The sequence below is a fragment of the Helianthus annuus genome, chromosome 14, assembly GCF_002127325.2.
Source record: "Helianthus annuus cultivar XRQ/B chromosome 14, HanXRQr2.0-SUNRISE, whole genome shotgun sequence".
Taxonomy (NCBI): domain Eukaryota; kingdom Viridiplantae; phylum Streptophyta; class Magnoliopsida; order Asterales; family Asteraceae; genus Helianthus; species Helianthus annuus.
The window spans coordinates 1,531,251-1,553,452 of record NC_035446.2 but is presented as its reverse complement, the minus strand read 5'-3'; the positions used below and the strand labels follow the sequence as shown (position 1 = coordinate 1,553,452).

Sequence of the window (22,202 nt, the reverse complement as noted above, 5' to 3'; positions counted from 1 at the left end):
TTGGGATTTTCTAGATGGGATTATTCTAACATATTCAATCATAGAGTAATATATTGACTCATTGTTATTTTCTGACAAGTGATTTGTAACTTTTTAAAAATTTTATATGATATCATATAACATAAAATCTAGGCACTTGAACAAAAGCGTACAAAGTAGGGCTGTAAACGAACCGAACGAACACGAACAAGGCTGTGTTCGTGTTCGTTCGTTAAGGAAATTTGGATGTTCGTGAACTGTTCGCGAACGCATGACGAACAGAAGTTTGTGTTCGTGTTCGTTCGTTAAGGAATTTTGGTTGTTCACGAACAGTTCGTGAACACTAACGACGAACGCAAACGAACACAAACGAACGCAAACGAACGCAAACGAACACAAACGAACACAAATGAACATTAATTTTGAAAATTAAAAAAAGGCACCGTTAATCTTAAATACACAACTAAAATAGTTAAGTATAACCATTAAACGATTATCAAAAATTCAAGACAAAAAAGTAGCACCATATGACAAATCAAGTTTATCTTAAGACATAATCATCCAAAATACATATCCCAAAAAAAGTCTTCAATGTCCAGCTTTTTCATATGAACTACAAAATAAATGTCTTGACTCTTGAATATCTAGCTTCCCCAAAAATATAGATCCTACACAAAACAATTTAAAAAATTGAAACTGTGAATGAAAAAGAAATTGTAATTAGGAATGACTAATGTCCAACTTTTGACCCATTTATAAATATAACTAATTTCATATAAATGGTCCATCCTGGGAATGAACAAATAAAAAACATGAAAATAAAAAATAAACATCCTAAATCAATTAATCTCATGGTTATGTTCTTACCCAACTAATAGTTCTCATTCTTCACAGGAGCGCAATATATACGACATCGTCATTTTCCTATAATTATCAAAGAATATAAGTTAACCACGATGAATAAATAAGAAAATAAATATCAAATAAAAAATATAAGAAAATCACCTTTTTCTTTTTTTCCAGCCCATAATATTGACGGTACCAATCAGCCCCACATATAAGCATGTCCACCATCTTAGTTCCTAAAGCAGAACGATGTGGATCAATAACCCTCCCACCAGCACTAAAAGCTGACTCTGAAGCAACAGTGGTTATTGGTATAGCTAAGATATCAGCAGCCATTTTAGATAACACTTTATACTTAAGTTTGTTATCCTTCCACCATCGCAACGCATCAAAATGCACACCTTGCTCAATTATGCATACGCCTTCTTCCAAATAAGTTGCTAATTCTGACTTAGCACTTTGAACGCAATCAACACTTTTAATATGTTGATGATATTTAGCACTACCAGTCTTGATACTCTTACCAAATCGTGAAGAGGTAAAGTTAGATGAACCACTTCTACTCCCACTTGGACCACTCCCATCATTTACACTTCTAGATGAACCAGCATTTGGTTCTTTGTAAGCTTCAACATACTCTTTAAACAATTCTTCTAAACATTTTTCAACCAACTGAATCTCTTGATCTACCTTTTCCTTCGAATAAATGGACTTAAAAGAAAACTTAATTAGATGCATCTTGTATCTAGGATCTAAAACAGCACCAATAGAGATCAACAAGTTACATGAACCCCAATACTTGTCAAATTTCTTTTTCATCTCGTCAACCATATCTTTCATGCAATCATCCACATCCAAAGCTACTTCATCTAATGCCTCTTTTATCCCATATAACTCACTAAGAAATAAATTTGAAGTTGGATACTCGGAGCCTACAAGATTAGAAATATAATAAAAAAAACTTAATAAAAATGCTAAAAATATTAAAACAAATAATACCAGAAATTATTCTTGTAGCCTCATTGAATAATGCCAAAAAAGTGCAAACATCTTCAACTTTTTTCCAGTCATCTTCACTCGGCAAAGTGTTATATGAACTTTCTCGATCAGCATAATTCACGAAAACCTTTTTAAACTCCAAGGCTGAAGATAACATGGCATACGTAGCATTCCAACGGGTACTAACATGGCATACGAACGAACACGAACGGACATAAACGAACGAACACGAACGAACATAAACGAACATATTACCGAACGTTCACGAACGCAGTCGAACGAACGAGACCTTTGTTCGTGTTCGTTCGTTAAGCTTCTCGAACGAAATTATTTGTTCGTGTTCGTTCGTTAAGCTTATCGAACGAACATAAACGAACTTCCCGCCGAACGGTTCACGAACTGTTCGCTGAACGTTCGGTTCGTTTACAGCCCTAGTACAAAGTTTGCTTAAGCCTCAAGTACGGTATATAAATCCCCGCCATAGCTAGCTAGCTAGGGTTTTACTTAACAATTGAAATGGAGACTTCTGTGAGATACGGTGGAGACTCGAGCGCTCTCAGGATCTCCAACAATCCTCCTCCGCCTACGCTTAAGTACGCCGGCGACGTCAGCTCCGTCAAACTCTATGCTAAGCAGAAGATCCAATTCGATTCCGACACTCTCCTTCAGGTATTTCTTTCAACACCATACCTTTCAATTGTTGTTTCACTGCCAGAAACAAACTTCAGAAGCGGTGTTTACTTACAATTCCTGTTTTCGGTTTTATTTACTAATTGCTTAGACTGTTTGTTTTGCATTTTGTGTACTGGTAATTCTGACAATTTCTAATTGATTTGATAAGAAGATTTGACAAGGTTGAAATTAGGGCTTATAATAATATCACACTTGGATGAACATGCCCTGGATAAAACAAGTTTTAGTACCATCTTAACAAATGTATATGGCTCTAGCAACATTTATTCAATATCTGGGGGTAACCCGTAACCATAGGCATTTGAAGCCCATGTTTGTGAAGGGGCTCAATCCAGGATTTGAGGTTTGAGGTTCTGTTTAAATGCAAATACTCCCGGTTGGTAAAATGGTTGACCCTTTTGGGTCTTTACAAAAGAAAGGTGTTCAATGTGCTTCATTACCAACTAGTTGTTTACAGCTGAGTTTCAACGCAATCTTTCGCATTTGATTAACTTCTAATTTGCTAATGCTGCAGCTTAATGGAGAGCTCGATACACGGACTGGAGCTCCAACCTTTTTATGTGCACTCATTAGACACTTCTATCCCAATGTATGTTACCATTTCTATTTTGCTATCTCTATCGAAGCTATCGAAGGTAATTCGGATTATGTTAAGACATCTGCTTATTTGATAGCTGTCAGCTAGTGTTGGAGCTGGATTGCATTATGATAGAAATGACAAACTCGTTTGTACCTTGCGTGGGAAAAAGGCATATCCCATGGCATCTAGTCGGTTTGTAAACGTCGTTCTTAAAGGCCGTTGCGATATTGACAAAGAGTTAAATCAGGTGGGTGTGTACTTTTATCGTTTCGGTACTTTAGAAGATATTCTTATGCATTTAAAATCTATCGTATTTTTACGTCACTGTGTATGTTAACTCTTAAGCAGCCAACACCACATGGAGCTCTCGAGTTGGTATGGAACATTCTAGATTTCCAAAAAGACCAAGACGTAAGGCTTAAAGTTGGCTATGAAATCGTTGACAAGGTATATACTTTATCTTTTATAGAAGCACAAGTGCTTGTTACAAGCCAAACTCGACGTTTGGTGATTTCATGTTCTTATCCTTTTCTGCAGGTGCCATATGTACAAATCAGGGAAAACAATTGGACGTTCAATGCTGATGGTAACGGAAGATGGAATGTAAGATATCACCTGTGAGATCATGAACTTATTTTGTTTCTACTGGTTGGACTTTATTGCGAAAAGAAAAAAAGTAAAAGTCGCAATGTGTAGGTTTCTAGAAGCAACAACATGAAATGCATAATTCAGGTTTTTTCGTATGTGCTATATATTCACACAGTTATCATGCTTTGATCATTTGTTGGAGTTAACTAGGTTTTTTTTGTCTTCTATGTTCGTTAGATATGACAAAATGTGTGGGTTGGGTATCAGGTTAAAACAGGTTGGGTATCATATTACATCAAAAGTTTACGATTTGAGGGAATTTTGACCCTATTGACATGTTTTCTTTTACGTTTTTTTACTTCACCTGTTTAACCTGTGAGAGATGAGACCTAAACAAATCCGTCCATTACAGTAATTGGTAGAGCTGAGCCTGATGTCTACCAAGTGTTTGAAATTGTTTTAAAACCAAATTGGTTGTGCTAGCATTGAAATAGTGGCTGTAGTTCTTAGATAACAGTTAGATGGTTACAAAGTATTTAGTAGTCAAACATAGTCAATCGTATAGCTACAAATAAACATCTCAGACAAACAACAATAGTCAGTATCATGATTTGTTTGATGCACTCCTCTTTATGTGCGTGGGGAAAGTAATGTGAAAGCAGTGGACATTAAGACCCCCGTAGTGAGGCGTTTTTTTTTAATTTAAAAAAAAACCCTAAAAAACGCCTCCCCCATTACATAGGGCGTTGTTTGGCGTGCTTTTGAAAAAAAAATATTTGAAATGGCGTTTTATATAAAACGCTGAAAATTGCATTGGGGCAAGAGATATGACCGTTGCCAACGGTTCTTTGTTTAGTATATAGATATTTTTTTTAATTCCAAAATTTACCTACTATATATATACTACCCACTTTTTCCTATTTTTTTATAAAAAAACTCACACTTTCTCTCCTACTTCTATATTTTATACAAACATGCATCCATTCCGACCCCCCTTTGGTGTCCCCGCAAGACCCATGAACCCGAACACAACCCAACTGCAACACCCGTATAACCTTCAAGACATGGACCCGAGCGTGTTAACGTACGCGGCTTACTTGAGTGGCGCCACTCCGTTCGTGCCTCCCACCTTCGGCTTTGGTCAAGCCGGCGGGTCGCAACCTTCACAACAACAAGCCGAACCCGATGTCGATGACGTGCCGGAGACGCAACCTGAACCAGTGCCAGAGATCGACCACCTCCAAGGCGACACGTTGATCCTTGCGCAAATGCATCGCCAAAAAATTCGGGAAAAATATGGACTCTAGATCATCTTATTTTTTTTAACTTTATTTTTTTTTCGGTTTTTTTGTTTTCTGTTTTTGTTTTCGGTTTTTTTGTTTTTTTTTATTTCAAGTAGTGTAATTTTTATTTTAAATTAATGAAGATTTTTATGTTTTAAATTAAAAAAAATAATAATTGTGAAATGATGGCATGGGCGTTATTGGGCATTATTCCCACTACGGCACTTTTGCAATAACCCCCAATAATGCCCCATGCTGACTGGACTGTCACGTGTCGCAAAACGCCCCATGGTGAAGGGCATTATTTGGCTAAACCACTACACATGGTCTAATCACATAAGTTTAGCAGCAAGGGAACAAGTTGTCCAGCTTTGAAGATCCAATTTACAGCAAGCCAAGCAACTAGCAGACCTACATTGAAGTGAGAGAACATTTGAAGTGGGCAGGTGGATCTATCTTATAGTACAATTTATCACAAATGTAGTCAGCTGCAAAGTACTATGGTCCATATCCAATTTCATTACTAAAGAAACATCATGGTCCAATACCCTTCACAATTTCAACAGTTCCATGTGTTGGTTAGTTCAATTGAAATCTACCCTACTAGAGGATGCTAAATTGGAGAATGCAGACCCGGTGACTATATGGTTTTCTTGTCCCCACGACACTGGTTAGGAGGTGGGAATCTGTTGTTGAGTTCTGGGGATCAATAAGCATGTACCTTCCTCATGCTAGCCATGGGACCTGTTGGTGCGAGACGCTTAGTGGTGGCGTGCACCATATTTTATATCGCTCTCTTCATTTTATCACTAGGGTCAAAGCTTCTAAGAGGGGAGTATTGAGATGTGCTAGCTATGGAAATGGTGTTGAAAAGTAGTTAGTAGTCAAACAAAGTCAATGGTATAACTATAAATAAGCATGTACCATAAAGTTTTGGGCTAGAAAAAGAACTACTTTACCTTCCTTTCTCTCCTCTCATCTTAGAAATACTTTCCATCCCTGGTTCTTTAAGTAGTTAGTCGTATTTGGCCGTTGAATTCCAATCCCATATACTAGTCAACATCGCATTTCTTAGATTCAACTGCTAATGAATAGGTTGCAAACAAGCTCTAATGGAGGCAGGTTGTAAACCGATTCTGTTATAGAAAATACCATTTTAGTTCATATCTAATAGCTATAAGATATTTTGGTCCAGATAGTTTGGAATTTGCATTTTACCCTGTTTTTGGATAGTTGATATATGTAGGTCTTAAAAGACTCTATACACTTTTTAAAGGACGACGGTGTCCTTGTGTTGATTGTAAAATTGTAGATGTAACTCAGGATCACTAATTTGTCAGATGATATAATGTTTGGTCCCCAGTTGAATATGTTCCTTGTAAACATATTCATTAGATTATCGAGTGTCACGAGTATAAATCAAGTGTCTGTTTGAGATAGATGCTCATACTAAGTAATTATGGTGGTTGACAATATAACGTTATCTAGATCAATATCTTACAATTACGTTGAAAATTGATATTACAACTTTTTTTTTTTTCTGGCAAGTTTGCTTTAATAATTGATATAGAGAAGAATTTAATTATTGTTGACCTTTGATTTATGATGTTCAAGTTCAAGCCATACACCACCTATTTGACGTAGAAACGTTTGGGCCACAACTCACACTTTAAAACATTATGAGTCATTAAGACTCATTACCCCCACCTTTACTTAGCTCTAGATTTGAATATTAATCAGGAAGAATTTACCAGAAAACTATTTAAGTATGAATAACAAACACCACATATTACTATAGTATATGAGGTTAATTAAAACATTAAATGAAGTGTTAGGAGTGGACTTTAATGACAAAACGCTCTACATAAATATTCACACCAAAACATAAATAGTACATGTACATGTGAAAACATTGGCTTTTTATGTCATATAAAAGCCAACATTAAATCCTCTCACCCAATCCATCTCTTTCACATTATCTCATTTTGCCTTATCCTCCTGCCACGCCCACACAATTTTCTTGGCCCAAACCCATCTTCCATGGCACCATTCCCACCCCACAATTCACCATTACTCTCTTCCAGACCACCTGCATTCCCATTTCTCACCACCCAACACCCACACCATGGCTGCAACCAACCCACCAGACCGCAGAAACCCCAACACTCAACTCTTAGAAGAGCTTGAAGCCCTCAGCCAGACCCTCAACAACACCAACACTTCTTCCATTCCTCTCACCAAAGGCCGACGAACCAACTCTCTTGTTCTCACTCGAACCTCAATCCCACCTATTCTATCCACTGGCAAAACCGACGACGACGACGATGATGACAATGACGGCATCAAACTCAACCCGAAACCACGATCAAGACGCATGTCTTTATCCCCCTGGCGGTCTCGTGCAACCGAAGAACCCACCCAGAAACACCAGCCCGTGGCTAGTAAGAACCTGTTTCAGGATAACAAGCCCACTTCTTCTTCTTCTTCTTCTTCATCAGAGAAGAAAGGCGGGTTGTGGAACTGGAAGCCGATTCGGGTACTTTCGCACATTGGAAAGCAGAAGCTTAGCTGTTTGATGTCAGTTGAAGTGGTTACTATCCAAGGGCTACCCGCCTCCATGAACGGCCTCCGGTTATCGGTTTCTGTAAGGAAAAAAGAGACTAAAGATGGTGCGGTACAAACAATGCCTTCAAGGGTCTCTCAAGGAGCTGCAGATTTTGAGGAGACTTTGTTTCTGAGGTGCCACGTGTATTGTGTACCGGCTGGTAACGGTTCCCGCCCAAAATTTGAACCCAGGCCGTTTGTCATTCACGCGCTTGCGGTTGATGCTCAAGAGCTTGATTTCGGTCGGCATACTGTTGATTTGAGCCAGTTGGTTCAGGAGTCTGTAGAGAAGAACTTAGAAGGGACCCGAATTCGGCAATGGGATATGAGTTTTAATCTTTCCGGGAAGGCCAAAGGGGGAGAATTGGTTATGAAACTCGGGTTTCAGATTATGGAGAAAGAGGGTGGAGCTGGGATTTATAATCAAGTTGAAGGGCAGAAATCGGGTAAATCGAAGACGTTTTCGCCTTCGTTTGGGCGTAAGCAGTCGAAATCGTCGTTTAGTATTCCCAGTCCGAGAATCCCCACCCGGAGTGAGGCGTATACAAGTTCTCAAGGAGAGGGGAATGCCGATTTTCAAGGGATAGATGATTTGAACCTTGATGCACCGCCGCAGGAACCGGCGATTCAGAAGACCGAGCCTGAGCCGGAGTCGAAGGCGGAGGATCTGGACCTTCCAGATTTCGAAGTTGTAGACAAGGGGGTTGAGGTGGAAGAAAGAGACGGGGCGGATGGGACACAGTCCGAAGACAATAATTCGGACAAAAGATCGGTTTCAAGTGAGGTTGTGAAGGAAGTGGTGCATGATCAAGTTCATTTGACGAGATTATCGGAGCTCGATTCTATCGCTGAGCAGATCAAAGCTCTTGAATCGATGATGAGGGAGGAGAAAAACGACGAGAATGATGAAGAAACCGAATCACAAAGACTAGATGAAGATGAAGATAAAGTGACAAGGGAGTTTTTGCAAATGCTTGAGAACGAGGACGGAAAAGAAACCACCGCGTATCAAGGTCAAGATGTAAATACTACTTCATCTCTTGATGGTGAAGATGAAGGCGAATCAAAGGTATTCATACCGGATCTCGGGAAGGGGTTAGGTTGTGTGATTCAAACAAAAAATGGAGGGTATTTGGTAGCATTGAATCCGTTTGATAATCTAGTGGGAAAAAAGGACACTCCAAAACTCACAATGCAGATATCAAGACCGATGGTTTTAGCATCAAGCGAATCGTTAACGGGCACTGAAATCTTTCAACAAATGGCGGCACTCGGGTTCGAACAACTTAGCTCGGAAATCTTGTCACTTATGCCCATGGAGGAACTTGTGGGTAAAACAGCGGAACAGATAGCTTTTGAAGGGATCGCTTCAGCGATCATCAGTGGCCGAAACAAAGAAGGAGCCACTTCTAGTGCGGCTCGTGCTCTCACCGTGGTTAAGTCAATGGCCACGGGTATGACTACAGGAAGGAAAGACAGGATATCATCGGGTATTTGGAATATGAACGAGAACCCGGTAACCGGGGATGAAATACTCGCGTATGCATTGCAGAAGATAGAAGATATGGCAGTTGAAGCATTGAAAGTTCAAGCGAATATAACTCAAGAACAGGCTCCGTTTGATGTTCCGCCTAGCAACAGTGGTAACAGTAACCCGTTGGCAAACGCTATCCCACTAGAAGATTGGATGAAAGATAATAGTGTGGTTAGTTCTGACAAGGGAGATGAACCCATCACCATAGCGGTTGTAATCCAACTGCGGGACCCTATAAGACAATACGAAGCGGTTGGTGGTCCGCTTATTGCATTGATCCAGGCGACATCTGTTGAAGCGGAACTGAATCAAGAAAAGAAATTCAAAGCGGGGAGTTTAAACGTGGGTGGTTTGAAACTAAGAAGCGGAGGAAAAAAGAACGAGTGGGATACGGAGAAGCAGAGGCTAACGGCGATGCAGTGGTTGGTGGCTTACGGGCTGGTAAAGGCGGGGAAAAAAGGGAAGCGGGTGATGGTTAAGGGTCCGGATATCTTGTGGAGCATATCGTCGCGTGTGATGGCTGACATGTGGCTCAAATCGATACGAAATCCGGATGTCAAGTTCACAGCGTGAAGAAGGTAAGTTTCGCAAGTTGTTGCATATGTATAGTTGCTACATAACAAGGAAAGGATGAGAAAGAAAAGTGAAGATATGAATGAATAATAAGTTATCCAGACTTGAGATACACTACTATTTTAAGTTTCTTTTGTACTGTAACTAAGAGTAGCTTTGCAATGTCTATTGTTTATTCATTTTCCGAATTATTATTTTATTGTAATTGATCAAGAGCCAAAAAAGATGCAATCCGAATCCACTAAACAACACCTTTGTTGATGCAGCATTCATCTCCGCAAACATAATCCCAAAACCGCTTATCATACATTACACATACATTTGGATGTTAACTGCAAAATTTTACCGGATTTTGATTTTGGATGAAAATGACAACAAAACTGAAACCACATAGACTCAGATTCAAAAGGTTTAAGTTTTAAACTAAAGTGACAAAAGTGACTAAACCTCATGGACCACTCTGACTGTTTACTCTCTAAAAAAAATGACTAAAACAATATACTAAAAGAATCCACAAAGCAATATCCTAGAACCTTTCAATTCTCTCCAAGTCTTATTTCGCTTGTCATGTCATCAGAATATAGGGCTCCATTTTTCCTAATAGAACAAAAAGTCAGAAAACATTATTCGTGTAAAAAAGAGTTGAGGACGATTCCTTTATAAAATGCAATATTGTTGACTACACATTGTACCTGAAGTCAATAGATATAGATCGATTAACTCATTGCCACTTCATTTCCATCCATTCATCAGATATCAATCCTTTGTAACATTTGGATATGCTAAATTCCACACTTCTAAAAGTACTCTCCCCGATCTTGATCTTGGCGGTTTCTACATTAAAGACATCGCCCCCATTAAAGCCTAAAAAATTCTGGCGAATGCCTTATATGGCGAAATCGTCAAGACAGTTGAAAAGACGTTTGTCTTGTCCCCTCGGCAGCGAGCTGTGTTTGAGTGTTTGCGACCCCCCCCCCCCCCATGCTCAGGATTTCCTTTCTGTTGTTCCCATCGAAGGTTTAGGGCAATGTATGTCGGTTGTGGAATACCGGGCTATCCTCAAGTACCGGTTGATGACCCGTGTCCCGTATGTCGGAAGTGTTGTTTGAATTCTTTTGGGGAGCATGCAGTCCATTGCAAAGAATTACCGGGCTTTAAATATCGACATGATTTAGTTCGAGATGTGCTTTATAATGTCCTTAAGCGGGCATAGATCTCAGCAAAAAAGGAAGCTCCGGTAAACTTCTTGACCGATCCATTAGAAGGGAGATCTACCCTACGGCCCGCTAACATTCTTGTTTTTGGATGAGAAGGAGGGAAACACGTGTGTGTCGATTTGACAGATGTGTCCCCCCCTCGTTGGGCTAAAGGACCACGGGTTTGTGGCAGGACAGACGATAACCAAGGCAAAGGCGGGCAAAGTAGCTAAGCACGAAAAAAGCTTGCATCGAGAATCAACACGTGTTCGTCTCGTTCGCTTTCGATACCTTTGGCGCTCTCGCCCCTGACGCAGTGCGGTTCCTCAAGCAGGTTCAGCAGGTGATAAGCAGTAACACATAATCTTTTTTTTTTCTTTACAAACTTATAATCTTTATTTGACTAATACATTTGTAGTGTGAGGTTCATTGGGGAACACTTAAAAAGTGGGGAACAGCGGGGAACCGACTCAAACGAACTCCGATTGGACTCATTTCAGTTGCGTTGGAACCGGCTCGTCGAACCCTAACTAGGATCTTTTAACCCTGAACCCTAAATCATAACCCCTAAACCCTAAATATATTAGGGTTTGGCTTTTAGGGTTTTTCTTTAGGGTTTAGCTTTAGGGTTTAGATTTAGTGTTTAGGGTTTAGCTATAGGGTTTAGGGTTTAGCTTTAGGGTTTAGCTTTAGGGTTTAGCTTAGTGTTTAGCCTTTAGGGTTTAGTTTTTAGGGTTTATAGTTTAGATTGTACGGTTTATCTTAGGTTTTAGCCTTATTTTTTTAGCTTTAGGGTTTAGAGTTTAGGAGTTAGGATTTAGGGTTTAGGGTTAAAAGATCTTAGTTAGGGTTCGACGAGCCGGTTCCAACGCCGCTGGAATGAGTCCAATCGGAGTTCGTTTGAGCCGGTTCCCCGCTGTTCCCCAATTTTTAAGTGTTCCCCAATGAACCTTCCCCTACATTTGTATTACTCAACTACTTATTTGAATAAAACACGTGTCAATATTCTTTTAGTCATATCTTGACTTTGATTTTGCGTTTTCTTACAATTGTTATACTGAATACCGGTACAATACCAACATCGTAATAAACTAAACCGATACCGACAGAGGCAATTTTATTATATACTTTTAGAAACCAAGGTCGGTGATTTCGGCCTTTGTTTTTTCAATTTACACCATCAATCTTTTGACATGAAACACTACTAACCTTTATCTATAGATAAGTTACACATTCACTTCTAACTTTTTGTAATTGACAAGTTTGACTTGCCAACCTTTTCTACTTATTAACTTAACACCATATTTTATTTAAATTACTTTTAGAGTAAATTGTCAAAATCGTCCCTGAGGTTTGATCATTTTTGTCAGTTTCATACAAAACAACTTTTTTATACTATCACATTTGGTATTTTTTTGTCATTTTCATCCAAATGTCTAATTCGTGGTTTTTTTTCAGATTTATTTTTACAGCTTTACATTGATGTCTAAATTAGTTTTACAACTTTACATCGTAATGTCCGACACATTGTACTCTTTTTTATCTATGTCTTATGACGACATATGTCTAAATTATTTTACGCGTGTAACGAAGTGACAGACACAATGTTGCCACCGCAACACGTGACACGAGTCAAAATTCTAGTATTTATAAAAGTCGAAAGAAAAAAGAAAAAAGAAAGTGTTTTATTAAATTGGTTGTTTTGGCTTGGATTAAAAGTCAAGAAACAAGAAAGGTTCAAATACAAAGAAAATAACGCCCCTCAATGTGAGTTTTGTTTGGTGGGATAAGAAGCCATCTTATAAAGACCACACATCCCTTCACTTTTGCCGGTCTTCCTCTTCATTCTGATGTAACCCTTCTCTCCCCATTTGGGTCCCCAAGAGTTCCTTACAATCACATAGTCCACTCCTTTGCTTGTTCCATATCCAACTGCTGCAACTCCATGATCCAAATCACTTCCACAATGCCCATCAAATACACCCTGCAACAACACTTCCATCTCAATTACACTCTAAAAATTAGTTAGCATTCTCATATCCTAACAAGGCAGAAAAGAGCCCAACTTAAAAAAGACTTTAACTCTTAGGCCCATTGGCGGATTCATAAGGAAGACCGTCCAGCCTCCAGCCCACTTAGAGAGTTAGATTTTGTGACATTGAGAGATTTCATCCGTTTACAAATAAATTATCTAATATTTGTTTCAAATAAATTACTCAATCCGTCCCATTAAAAGGTGTCCTATTTTGAATTTTCAAAGTCTTTATTTATAAACTTTGACCTTAAATAATTTTGTTTGTGTTAGATAATACTTGATGAAAGTTATATGATTTGAGTGTGTTTTACAAGTGTTTTTATCGTGTTAATTTTCATTAAGTTTTATATAACACAAAAAATATATAATTAAAGTGAAAGTTTATAAATAAAGACTTTGAAAATTCAAAATAGGATACTTTTAACGGGACGGAGGATCTAATATTTGTTTCAGATTTATCGATTCTAATTTTCTTCCAAGTAGATAGGTATGACCTGGTTATGCCCGACCTATTTTGACCCAACTTTTTTAACCCGCCTTGTTTTAACCAAACCCAATTCGTGCCCCCGTCAAAGAAAGTTCTAGATCCGCCAATGGGCCCGAATTCCTCCCCAATTTTGATATATATATTTTTCTCCAATTTTTGTAAACCTCATTTATTTCCTTTACTATGTAATAATGCATAATTAATGTGTTTATTTGGATAGTCAATTCCATAATCAGGCCGTGTGTAGTGGAGCGTCCCATTTCATTTAACTTGTGTTGTCACTTGTCATATAACCCTTCATAGGGCTTGACCACTACACATGGTCTTAGATAGTTAATTTCAATTTTCGGTTTTGGCATGACTAATGATGTGATGTTTCAAGGGTTACTTTTCCTAAGAGTATTTCTCTTTACGTCAATAAAAAACTTACCCCGCTATAAAACTGGAAGTCACGACCAGAAGCATCAATGGCGACGCTAATCGGCTGGTTTGCAAGTGCTTTTAAGAAGCTCTGTTCGTCGTTTTGAGGCACGTCATGATACCCACTTATCGTCACCTTTTCTGATACATCCTGCATAATTAACCAAAGCATTAAAATCAATACGTACTATAGATTTTTGTCTTCCAAATTAAAATACCTTCATTTCATCACAAGTGCCTTCGCTCATGATATAAGGGTACTCTTCTTCCTTATGAAGACCACCATTTTGGACTATGAAGGAGAACGCATAGTCCATCAAACCTCCATTGCACCCGTTGTTAAAGCTTGTATCACAATCGATTAACTCCTGTTCCGACAACTCTGTTAAATTCCCGGTCACAATTTGGTTTATACCCTCCACCGCAGCCACTGTTGAGAACGCCCAACAACTACCTGCATGCATGCATGCATACATTTTATAAGTTTATAGTTACATTATTACTACTTGTAAGCATTACTATACTTATACTGACCGCATGAACCCTGGTTCTGATGGGTACAACGGCTCCTTTCTTTCTCCAATCAATGGATTTGGGCATGTTGACGAAATCTCTATAAGTGAATTCTTGCTCTCTCCGTTGTGGCAGCTCCCCCTTGAGACCCAAGAACTTGCTCTTGAACTCTTCATGGCTCAAATCAGCAAACTCATTAAGCCCAAGCCAGTAGTTACTAACTTTCTTATTTGTCTCATCAATGTGCTTCAAGTTGTCCTTAAAGATCTCAAACCTATGTAGCTTTTCTTCAACAGTCTCATAAAACTTTCCATGCTTCGAGAGCCATGAGTCAAAGAGGTTAATGACTTTGTCGATGCATGTAAGATCCTCAGGGGCGTACCCTACAATTGACAAGTCACGAGCAAAAGCCGAACATGCGAAAAGCGCTAGGAAAAACGCGAAAAGGGGCGATTTCAGGGAAAGTGTCATTGTGTTTTTATGTTGTAGATGGATGGGTTGAATGAAGAATAGGAGGATGGATGAGGGTTTATATAGGGTGTTTTGGAATATGTTGCTTTCAAGTTAAGTTGTTTTCTTATGTTTAAGTCTTGAAGTTGGCTTCTTTTTGAAAATCTTTAGATCCAAGCATGTCTTCTAGGAATAATATTAAAGCATAGGGCAGGTGAAAAGTGTGTAGGTATTGATGATTTTAAATATGTATTTGTTGTTTATTGTATTATCAATTATTATAATTAATAATATATAAATTATGAACATGGAACAAAATCATTCTCGACACATATGTGATGTTAATTTCCTCAGTTGAGCTAATGTGGTGGTAACTAGTTTGTTGAAATTGATGGCCTCGGAAATAAAATCAGTCACATATGTGGTGCTGAAGAGGTACGGTAATTGCATTTCGGTTTTGTACATGATCACTCTTAAGGGTGTCAATTGTGTCAAGTTGGCGGGTTAGCGGGTTAACTAGTCGAAATACGCAACCCGAACACGACCCATATTATTATTTGTGTGTTTAACAGGTGGGTATGAGTTGACATATATATAATTTGATGTGACAAAACTATTATAGTTATATCTAACATAAAAAATGGAAATAAATGATTTTAAACATTACAAATCTTGAAAACGAATTGGTAATTACAAGTGTGTCTTCAAAAACACATGTAATGGAAAAATATATGTTTTAGGTTGACAAACACAAACCGTTTAAAAACGGGTGTTTGAGCCGTGTCAAAATGTTAATATTGTTATTATTATTTTTTTGAACGGTAAATTTGGATCACTGACGGATCACTGTAGAGCGGAACCACCCGATCATATTCATCTCCACTAGGCATAATGCCTATACACCAATTCAGGAGGAAACCCAATAAATATGAGAAAACTCCCTTGTGAGAATCGAACCCAGGACCTATTGGTCCTAAAGCCTTATCCCACCACTAAGATGCCACTAGGCTAGAAAGCCATGGGGTGCAAACGAGCCGAGCTACTCGAGCTCGACTCGAAAAAAAAGCTTGAACGAGCCGAGCTTAAATGAGCTTGAGCTCGAGCCCGAGCCTAAAAAACAAGCTCGTTTAGTAAACGAGCCCGAGCCCGAGCTTCGTTTATTGAGTTCGAGCCGGCTCGCGAGCCTAAACGAGCTTTCCGTTTATACATTTCTATTAATGTATTAAACATATATTTATATAATAATAATTACCATTTATATAAATATAAAAAAATAACTTAATTATATGTATAATAATAATAATACTAATTAATATAAATTAATTAATAAATACTAAACGAGTCAAGCCCGAGCCGAACTCGAGCTTGAAAAATTACCTTCGAGCCTTTCATATGTTAAACGAGCTCGAGCTCGGACTCGGCTCGTTTGTTTGTTATTATTAGCAGCTAAAATTATCAAAGTACGAAATTAAAATTCAAAATGTGTAAAAGAATGATGTCACCGTAAATGTAATGCCTGAATGGTGACGTGGAAGATGATGTGGCAAAAGTCAAACAAAAATAGGGCTTTCAATAACAAAGTTAGAATGATCAAAAAGAACAAAATTAAAATATGTTGTTATGTATAACAAACTAGAGGGAAGTTTTGAAGGGATTGTTTGATGATTACCAAAGTATTATAACTTTATGTTTTTTTAAACCATCATAATGCGGTTACTAATTCACACAACCTCGAGAAACCAAAATTTTTGTTAGGTACCAATGATCCTACCATTGTGAGGTTTCTTTGTGGTTAATGTGCATAAGTGCAACCGGGCTCTCTAACCACGGGTTTCTAGTGATGAAACAGCAACATCCATGATCGAACTTTACGCTTTTCAGACACATCAACGACAAAGAACTCATGGTATCTAACGTATTTGGTCCCTATTGTTGTGGTGTAGAAACAAAAGGACAACTTGCAAAAATTTAAAGAGAATTGACTTGTGGCGTAGAAACAAAAGTCTTCATCTCTTTAAGGGCCGAAATAATATTCTGGTGGTGTAGAAACCAATAGGTGATGTTAATAATAAAAGTGTTAGTATAATGCAATCATTTGAATCATGTCACAAGATGGACAAAATGTCAATAATATTTCCTAACTCCTCCATCACTTACACTTATTTCATGTTTATCCCATACAAAATTCTAAGTTATTTAAAACATTCAACAAGTACTGATTAAACAAAAAAACTTTGGAAGATGAAAGATGTTTTGTGGGTTTGAATAGAGTGAGTTAAAGATGTTGTACATTAAGCACTACTGCCATTAGAAGACATGACTGAGAGAATACTTGTGACAGAAGACATGGCACTCAGCGCTGCTTTCACAACATCCTGAGAACATCCCGGTTTCACAATACTCCGAACCTACACCTCATACATTAACATAATAAAAAAATAACATAAGTAACTAGCATATGCTAATTTTCAACAACATAATATGCAATGAATATCATGAGACTGAGATTTGTGTGTAAAGTGAATCACCTTGTCAAGATATTCGTTTAATTCCTTAATACGGCCCATATAATCCAGGTCTTCTACACACAAGCTGACAACCCGAGATTCAACACCCGGACCCTCAAATTGAAGGGGTCCTGGGTTTCTGTAAATATCATCCAACAACAATTTTCTGGCATTTTGTCTCAACAGCCTGCATTATGCGATTCCCAATTATAAATATTTGTTCGCATCAATCATATAAAATAATGCGTGAGGCGAATGACGTACTCATATACTTTGCCTCTTAAATCCACTGTAGCAGGATGGACAAGAGGTTTTCCGATTGTCATTGCACGACCATCATGCTTGATGCTCAACATAGCCTATTAATTAAAAGCAAATTAAATCCACATATGTTCTAATATATATTATTGAGATCATAACTGAAGCTACCGTAATTGGAGCAGCTCCACATCGCCACTTGTTAGATGGATTCTTGAGGTTTGTTACAGTGGCCATATAACCATTCAAGCCAGCTGCCAGAATATGGTAACAAATATGTCCAAGTACCTACATATTCATTACCGTACCGTTCTATCAAAGGATATCAGAGCTTTATATGTAAAATATAAAGTAATTCAAATGGAATAAACTTACATAGGCATAGTCACAATCAAATTTGGATGGCAAAGAACCCCTCGCTTGATAACCAAAAAAGTGACAGATAGCGTTAAATTTCTTCCCCTTGTATGATCCTTCTTTCTGTAAAAAAAAAAAAAAAAAAAAAAAAAAAAAACAGTCACATATCTCCCAGCTCCTATAATAAGAAAAGCTTGTTCACGTTTCATATAAATTATATAATCATACCTGTCGCTTGTTCATTTCTGCCTCCACAAGTTCAGCAAGAAGCTTCTCGATTTCAATCTGAGACCATCAGATATATATAATTATAGAATGACGTAATGCATGTGACATATGCATATTATGGAACCTTCCAAAATGTTACGAGAGAAAATCGTGTACCTGTGACAACTGGGCCGAGTCATCAGATTCTGGATACAGGAGAAGCTGCAGCATGGTTACATGAACGTTAACAAGAAGAAAAATTCAATGTGCAGAGATATAATGTTACAGACCTGTTTTCTAATAAACGGTGGTAAAAATTCAAATAAGGCAGATGCCCAAGGTGATAGTTGTGTCGATATTTTATCAACAGAAACGCCACGTCGTAGAAGACTATGAATTTCCTGGAACCAGATCATATCAAACAAGAACAAAGAATACCAAAATAAATTGATTATAAACCAATAAGAATGACGTTTAATTACTTGCAACAGCGCGTAGACTTCAGGAATGCTTTCTATTAGCCCTTCTGGAAGTAAGATAACACCATGGTACTTCTCTGGCAGAATAAACAAAATTACAAATACGCCCTAACGTTAGTAACACTACTACCATAATGACCACCGCATTCACATGCACATGCACACACCTTGTTCTGCCCTAGCTTGGATAGCATCACAAATCTGTTTAGTTAAGTCGAAGATGGTAAGATTTGAAGCAGCAACTTCTTCAGCTAGAATAACCTACAACAAAGATATGCAGGGTTAATTGGGCGTAAGAAAATTAAAAATTAATTCCAAATTAGGAAAGTAAGTCGCACCATGTTTGGGTGTGACTGGAGTGTGCATTCCAACGCCACATGAGATGCCTTCCGACCCATGAGTCGAATAAAATAGTAATACTGAAGGTGAAGCGAGGAAAAGCATTTAGACATTATCAACTACAAATATCTAATTACATATTTACATCACACAGTACAGTACAGAACACTATACGGACATCATTTTATCAAGTGGATTACCTTCTCTGCTGAAAGAGCATCGGTGCAGACATTGCTGATGAGCTGAGAGTTAACCTTGACAAAAAAAAAAAGTTCATAATATTCTAATATGCATATGCTTCCGTATATGAAGTTTTCAAGAGAGATCGTAAGATACGCACCTTACAAATTGTATCAAAACCAACATTTGCTTCAACAAACTTGTTCCTGAGATCACCATTCAAAGTAACAGGTACTCCAACAACCTAACAGTTAAAAAAGGCGGCACCAACAATAACACATACAATAAATACGAGTTAGAAATGTATATGACAGACTGGATGCAATCATGCAAATCACTACCTTAGTAGAGCATTTTGCTTCGGCAAAAGTCTCGGCAAGTTGAGCAGCATCAGTGTTTGATGTTACCCCGCCAATGATGACAAGGCCATCCAACTTCAACGCGTTACATGCAGCCATGGCGGCGTTGACTTGTTCTTGTGTTCTTATTTGATCCTTTGTCCGTCCCAATAGATCATAACCACCTTCAAATAATTAAGACAAATATAGTTATTCACTACAGGGTTAGTAATAAGTAAAATGTAACCCCACACACCAACGGCCTTTTGATTAGAAGTACCTTGATTCTTGTAAGTTGAAAGAATATTATCTGTGATCTCGAGAGTTCTCTGAGCAAATAAACCTTCGGAACCACCTGGTCACGTGCATAACACATACTTTCTAAGCATGTACCATGTTAAAAGAAAAAGACAAATAAAGGAAAATAACATGTGTTACGTTTGAGTTTTTGCAGCGTTGTTACCTTAATATGAAGGAAAAAAAACATGTTGGTGTAAGGTAATTTACCTAGAAAACCAAGCAAAATACTTTTAGGGTTGTGAATTTTGAGAGCTTCATGAAGACCCCAAACAACATTGTGGCCTCCAGGAGACTGTCTACCACAGAATACGACGCCAACCCTGAAATGAAAATTTGTAAAAGACGTAAATAACAATAAAAACGGTCCTTCTGAACTTAACATGTACTGTATATAGCAGAAATAAAAGAATTGAAAAGGGGAAAGCGATACCTCATGGCAGGAAGGTCGCTAATGATCTGAGCACCGTGGACTTTGGCTGTTGCCCTGAGAAAGTGAACCAAACGCTGACCATATGTGTGAGGGAATGATTGACTGATAGCGTGGGCACCAGCGGAATCTGCCACAGTAGTTGCATCACCAAATTCTACTCGAACAGTAGTTCCCTGAGAATAATCTCATAAAAATGGTTTACAATAATGCATCCCTATGTTCTAGTATATCTATTCACAGAGCAACTGCCAAGAAGAGCATTTAGGCTGCTGCTTAGTAAACTATACGATATATATCTTAGAACAATCAGCCAAAATACAAAGAACTGCATTGCAGAATCAACAAGCCCAGTATACATATATAAATTACTCTGTTTTAAGACAAGGCCATAAAGTCCAATCCTGAGGGTCGGTTTGGTATGAGGTAATGGAATGGACGAGGTAATGGAATGGATGAGGTAATGGAATTGAGCATTACCATTTCATGTCTTGTTTGGTTACCATGTGTGAATGGAATGAACAATTACTTTTTGTTGTTTGGTATGCGAAAAAAATAAAATCAGATGGCGGTGGTCAGTGATGGGCGATGATGAGGCGTGGTGCTAGGTGTCAGTTGTAGCGGTGGCGGTTGGCGGTGGTGGTGGTGGATGACGGTGGAGGTAGGTGGCGGCGGTGGCGATGGTGGTGGCAGGGGTGGTCGGAGGTGGTAGCAGCGGCGACGGTGGTCGGAGGTGGCGGTGGGTGGTGGCGGTTGATAGCAGTGGCGGCGGTGGGTGGCGGCTGTGATTGGAGGTGGCAGTGGCAATGGTGGCGGCAATGATCGAAGGTGGGTGGTGGCGATGATCTGAGGTGGCAGTGGCGACGGTGGGTGACGGCGACAGCGGTGGCGAGGACGAATGTAGGTGACGGCGGTAGGTGGTGGCGGCGGAGGTGGGTGAGGCGGCGGATGACGGTGGTGGTGTGTGGTGGTGTGTGGTAGCAACGGTGGTGGGTTGTAGTGTTGTTAATGAAGGGTGAAGAGGGAATGGAATGGGAAAAAAAAAACAGGGGGGACGGATGGAATGATTTTGAGGGAATGGAATGCATTTTGGAATGGACGATTTCATTCCATTGACCAACCAAACACTCTTTTCTTCATTCCCTCACAATGGTCCATTCCATTCCACCTCTCATTCATGCATACGAAACGTTACCTGAGTGTATGCTTTAAGAAGGAACTTGACAACGTGTTACTGGAAATGAGCAATTACTACAGCCTAGACGACACATAGTCAAACATGATGCACAAACTTGTTATCCAACATCATATAGAGTAGCAAGTCCCTTGGCCACATTCAATCCCACAAAATAGCCAGAGTCATGTTTTTCAAAAAAAAAAAAAAAAAGAAAAACAATGGCTGCAAGTGTTTAACATTGTTCCTAGTAAACATGACCAGACCAGTTTCTTTCTTCTTCATTGACCACCAATATGGAAGCTACGTGTGTTTTTGTGACAATTTATGAATTTTGTATGACATATATAGAACAAAAATCCATCCAAGTTTTATATGAAAAGACAGGAAATAGGTATCTATGCAGAATATATGAATGAAAAAGTGGAGTGAAAGCGGAAACCTGAAGGCAAGGGGGCAGTTCCGGGTGGTAAATGGAGCGACTCTTTTGAAGAGCAGAAAGGTCTCTGGGAACTCCATAATCCGACTCCATTTTTCTTTTTCTCAACGATCACTCACTTGGCCGATAATGTAATGTAATGTAATGGTATATGCTTTGCTTTCTCTTTATATTTGATTTTAACGTCAATATAGAGACGCCGTGGGCGGACATTACCAACCAACACCCATTCTTTTCTTTTCTTTTTTTTTATATTTTTTGTAAAACTGGTATTTATAATCTTTTATTTTTATTTCAGATATACATAATTTACAAATATTACTAGTTCACACCAATAAATGCTCCATACGTATCTCTTAAAAACATCAAATATTTAGTTGCTTAATTTTTATATGAGAAAATTACTAAAGTCGTCCC

At 38.5% G+C, this 22,202-nt stretch overlaps 4 protein-coding genes and 1 pseudogene across 4 annotated transcripts; 2 read left to right on the top strand and 3 right to left on the bottom strand.

The window, feature by feature from the left end:
* Nucleotides 1-448: 448 nt before the first annotated feature.
* LOC110905248 (zinc finger BED domain-containing protein RICESLEEPER 2-like) lies at nt 449-2,022 on the bottom strand. Its single transcript, XM_035982728.1, has 3 exons — nt 985-2,022; nt 847-903; nt 449-647 (listed from the first exon to the last, which is right to left on the bottom strand). The coding sequence occupies exons 1-2, from the start codon at nt 1,663-1,665 to the stop codon at nt 868-870; spliced, it is 717 nt and encodes a 238-aa protein (XP_035838621.1). The 5' UTR covers nt 1,666-2,022; the 3' UTR covers nt 449-647; nt 847-867.
* Nucleotides 2,023-2,263: 241 nt separating this feature from the next.
* On the top strand, nt 2,264-3,903 carry LOC110907987 (outer envelope pore protein 21B, chloroplastic). The gene is made up of 5 exons (XM_022152895.2): nt 2,264-2,493; nt 3,032-3,106; nt 3,192-3,344; nt 3,446-3,544; nt 3,635-3,903. Exons 1-5 carry the CDS (start codon nt 2,341-2,343, stop codon nt 3,716-3,718), a joined length of 564 nt encoding a protein of 187 aa, XP_022008587.1. The 5' UTR covers nt 2,264-2,340; the 3' UTR covers nt 3,719-3,903.
* Nucleotides 3,904-6,967: 3,064 nt separating this feature from the next.
* On the top strand, nt 6,968-9,944 carry LOC110907989 (protein PLASTID MOVEMENT IMPAIRED 1). The gene has a single exon (XM_022152896.2). It carries the CDS (start codon nt 7,094-7,096, stop codon nt 9,677-9,679), a length of 2,586 nt encoding a protein of 861 aa, XP_022008588.1. The 5' UTR covers nt 6,968-7,093; the 3' UTR covers nt 9,680-9,944.
* A 2,577-nt stretch (nt 9,945-12,521) lies between these two features.
* On the bottom strand, nt 12,522-14,825 carry LOC110907991 (annotated as a pseudogene).
* A 2,058-nt stretch (nt 14,826-16,883) lies between these two features.
* Nucleotides 16,884-21,936, bottom strand: LOC110907990 (pyrophosphate--fructose 6-phosphate 1-phosphotransferase subunit alpha). Its single transcript, XM_022152897.2, has 18 exons — nt 21,789-21,936; nt 20,176-20,348; nt 19,953-20,065; nt 19,726-19,800; nt 19,449-19,630; nt 19,268-19,351; nt 19,128-19,181; nt 18,927-19,007; nt 18,756-18,849; nt 18,592-18,665; nt 18,400-18,510; nt 18,287-18,331; nt 18,131-18,187; nt 17,921-18,025; nt 17,717-17,833; nt 17,552-17,646; nt 17,309-17,474; nt 16,884-17,188 (listed from the first exon to the last, which is right to left on the bottom strand). Exons 1-18 carry the CDS (start codon nt 21,876-21,878, stop codon nt 17,072-17,074), a joined length of 1,833 nt encoding a protein of 610 aa, XP_022008589.1. The 5' UTR covers nt 21,879-21,936; the 3' UTR covers nt 16,884-17,071.
* Nucleotides 21,937-22,202: the final 266 nt, after the last annotated feature.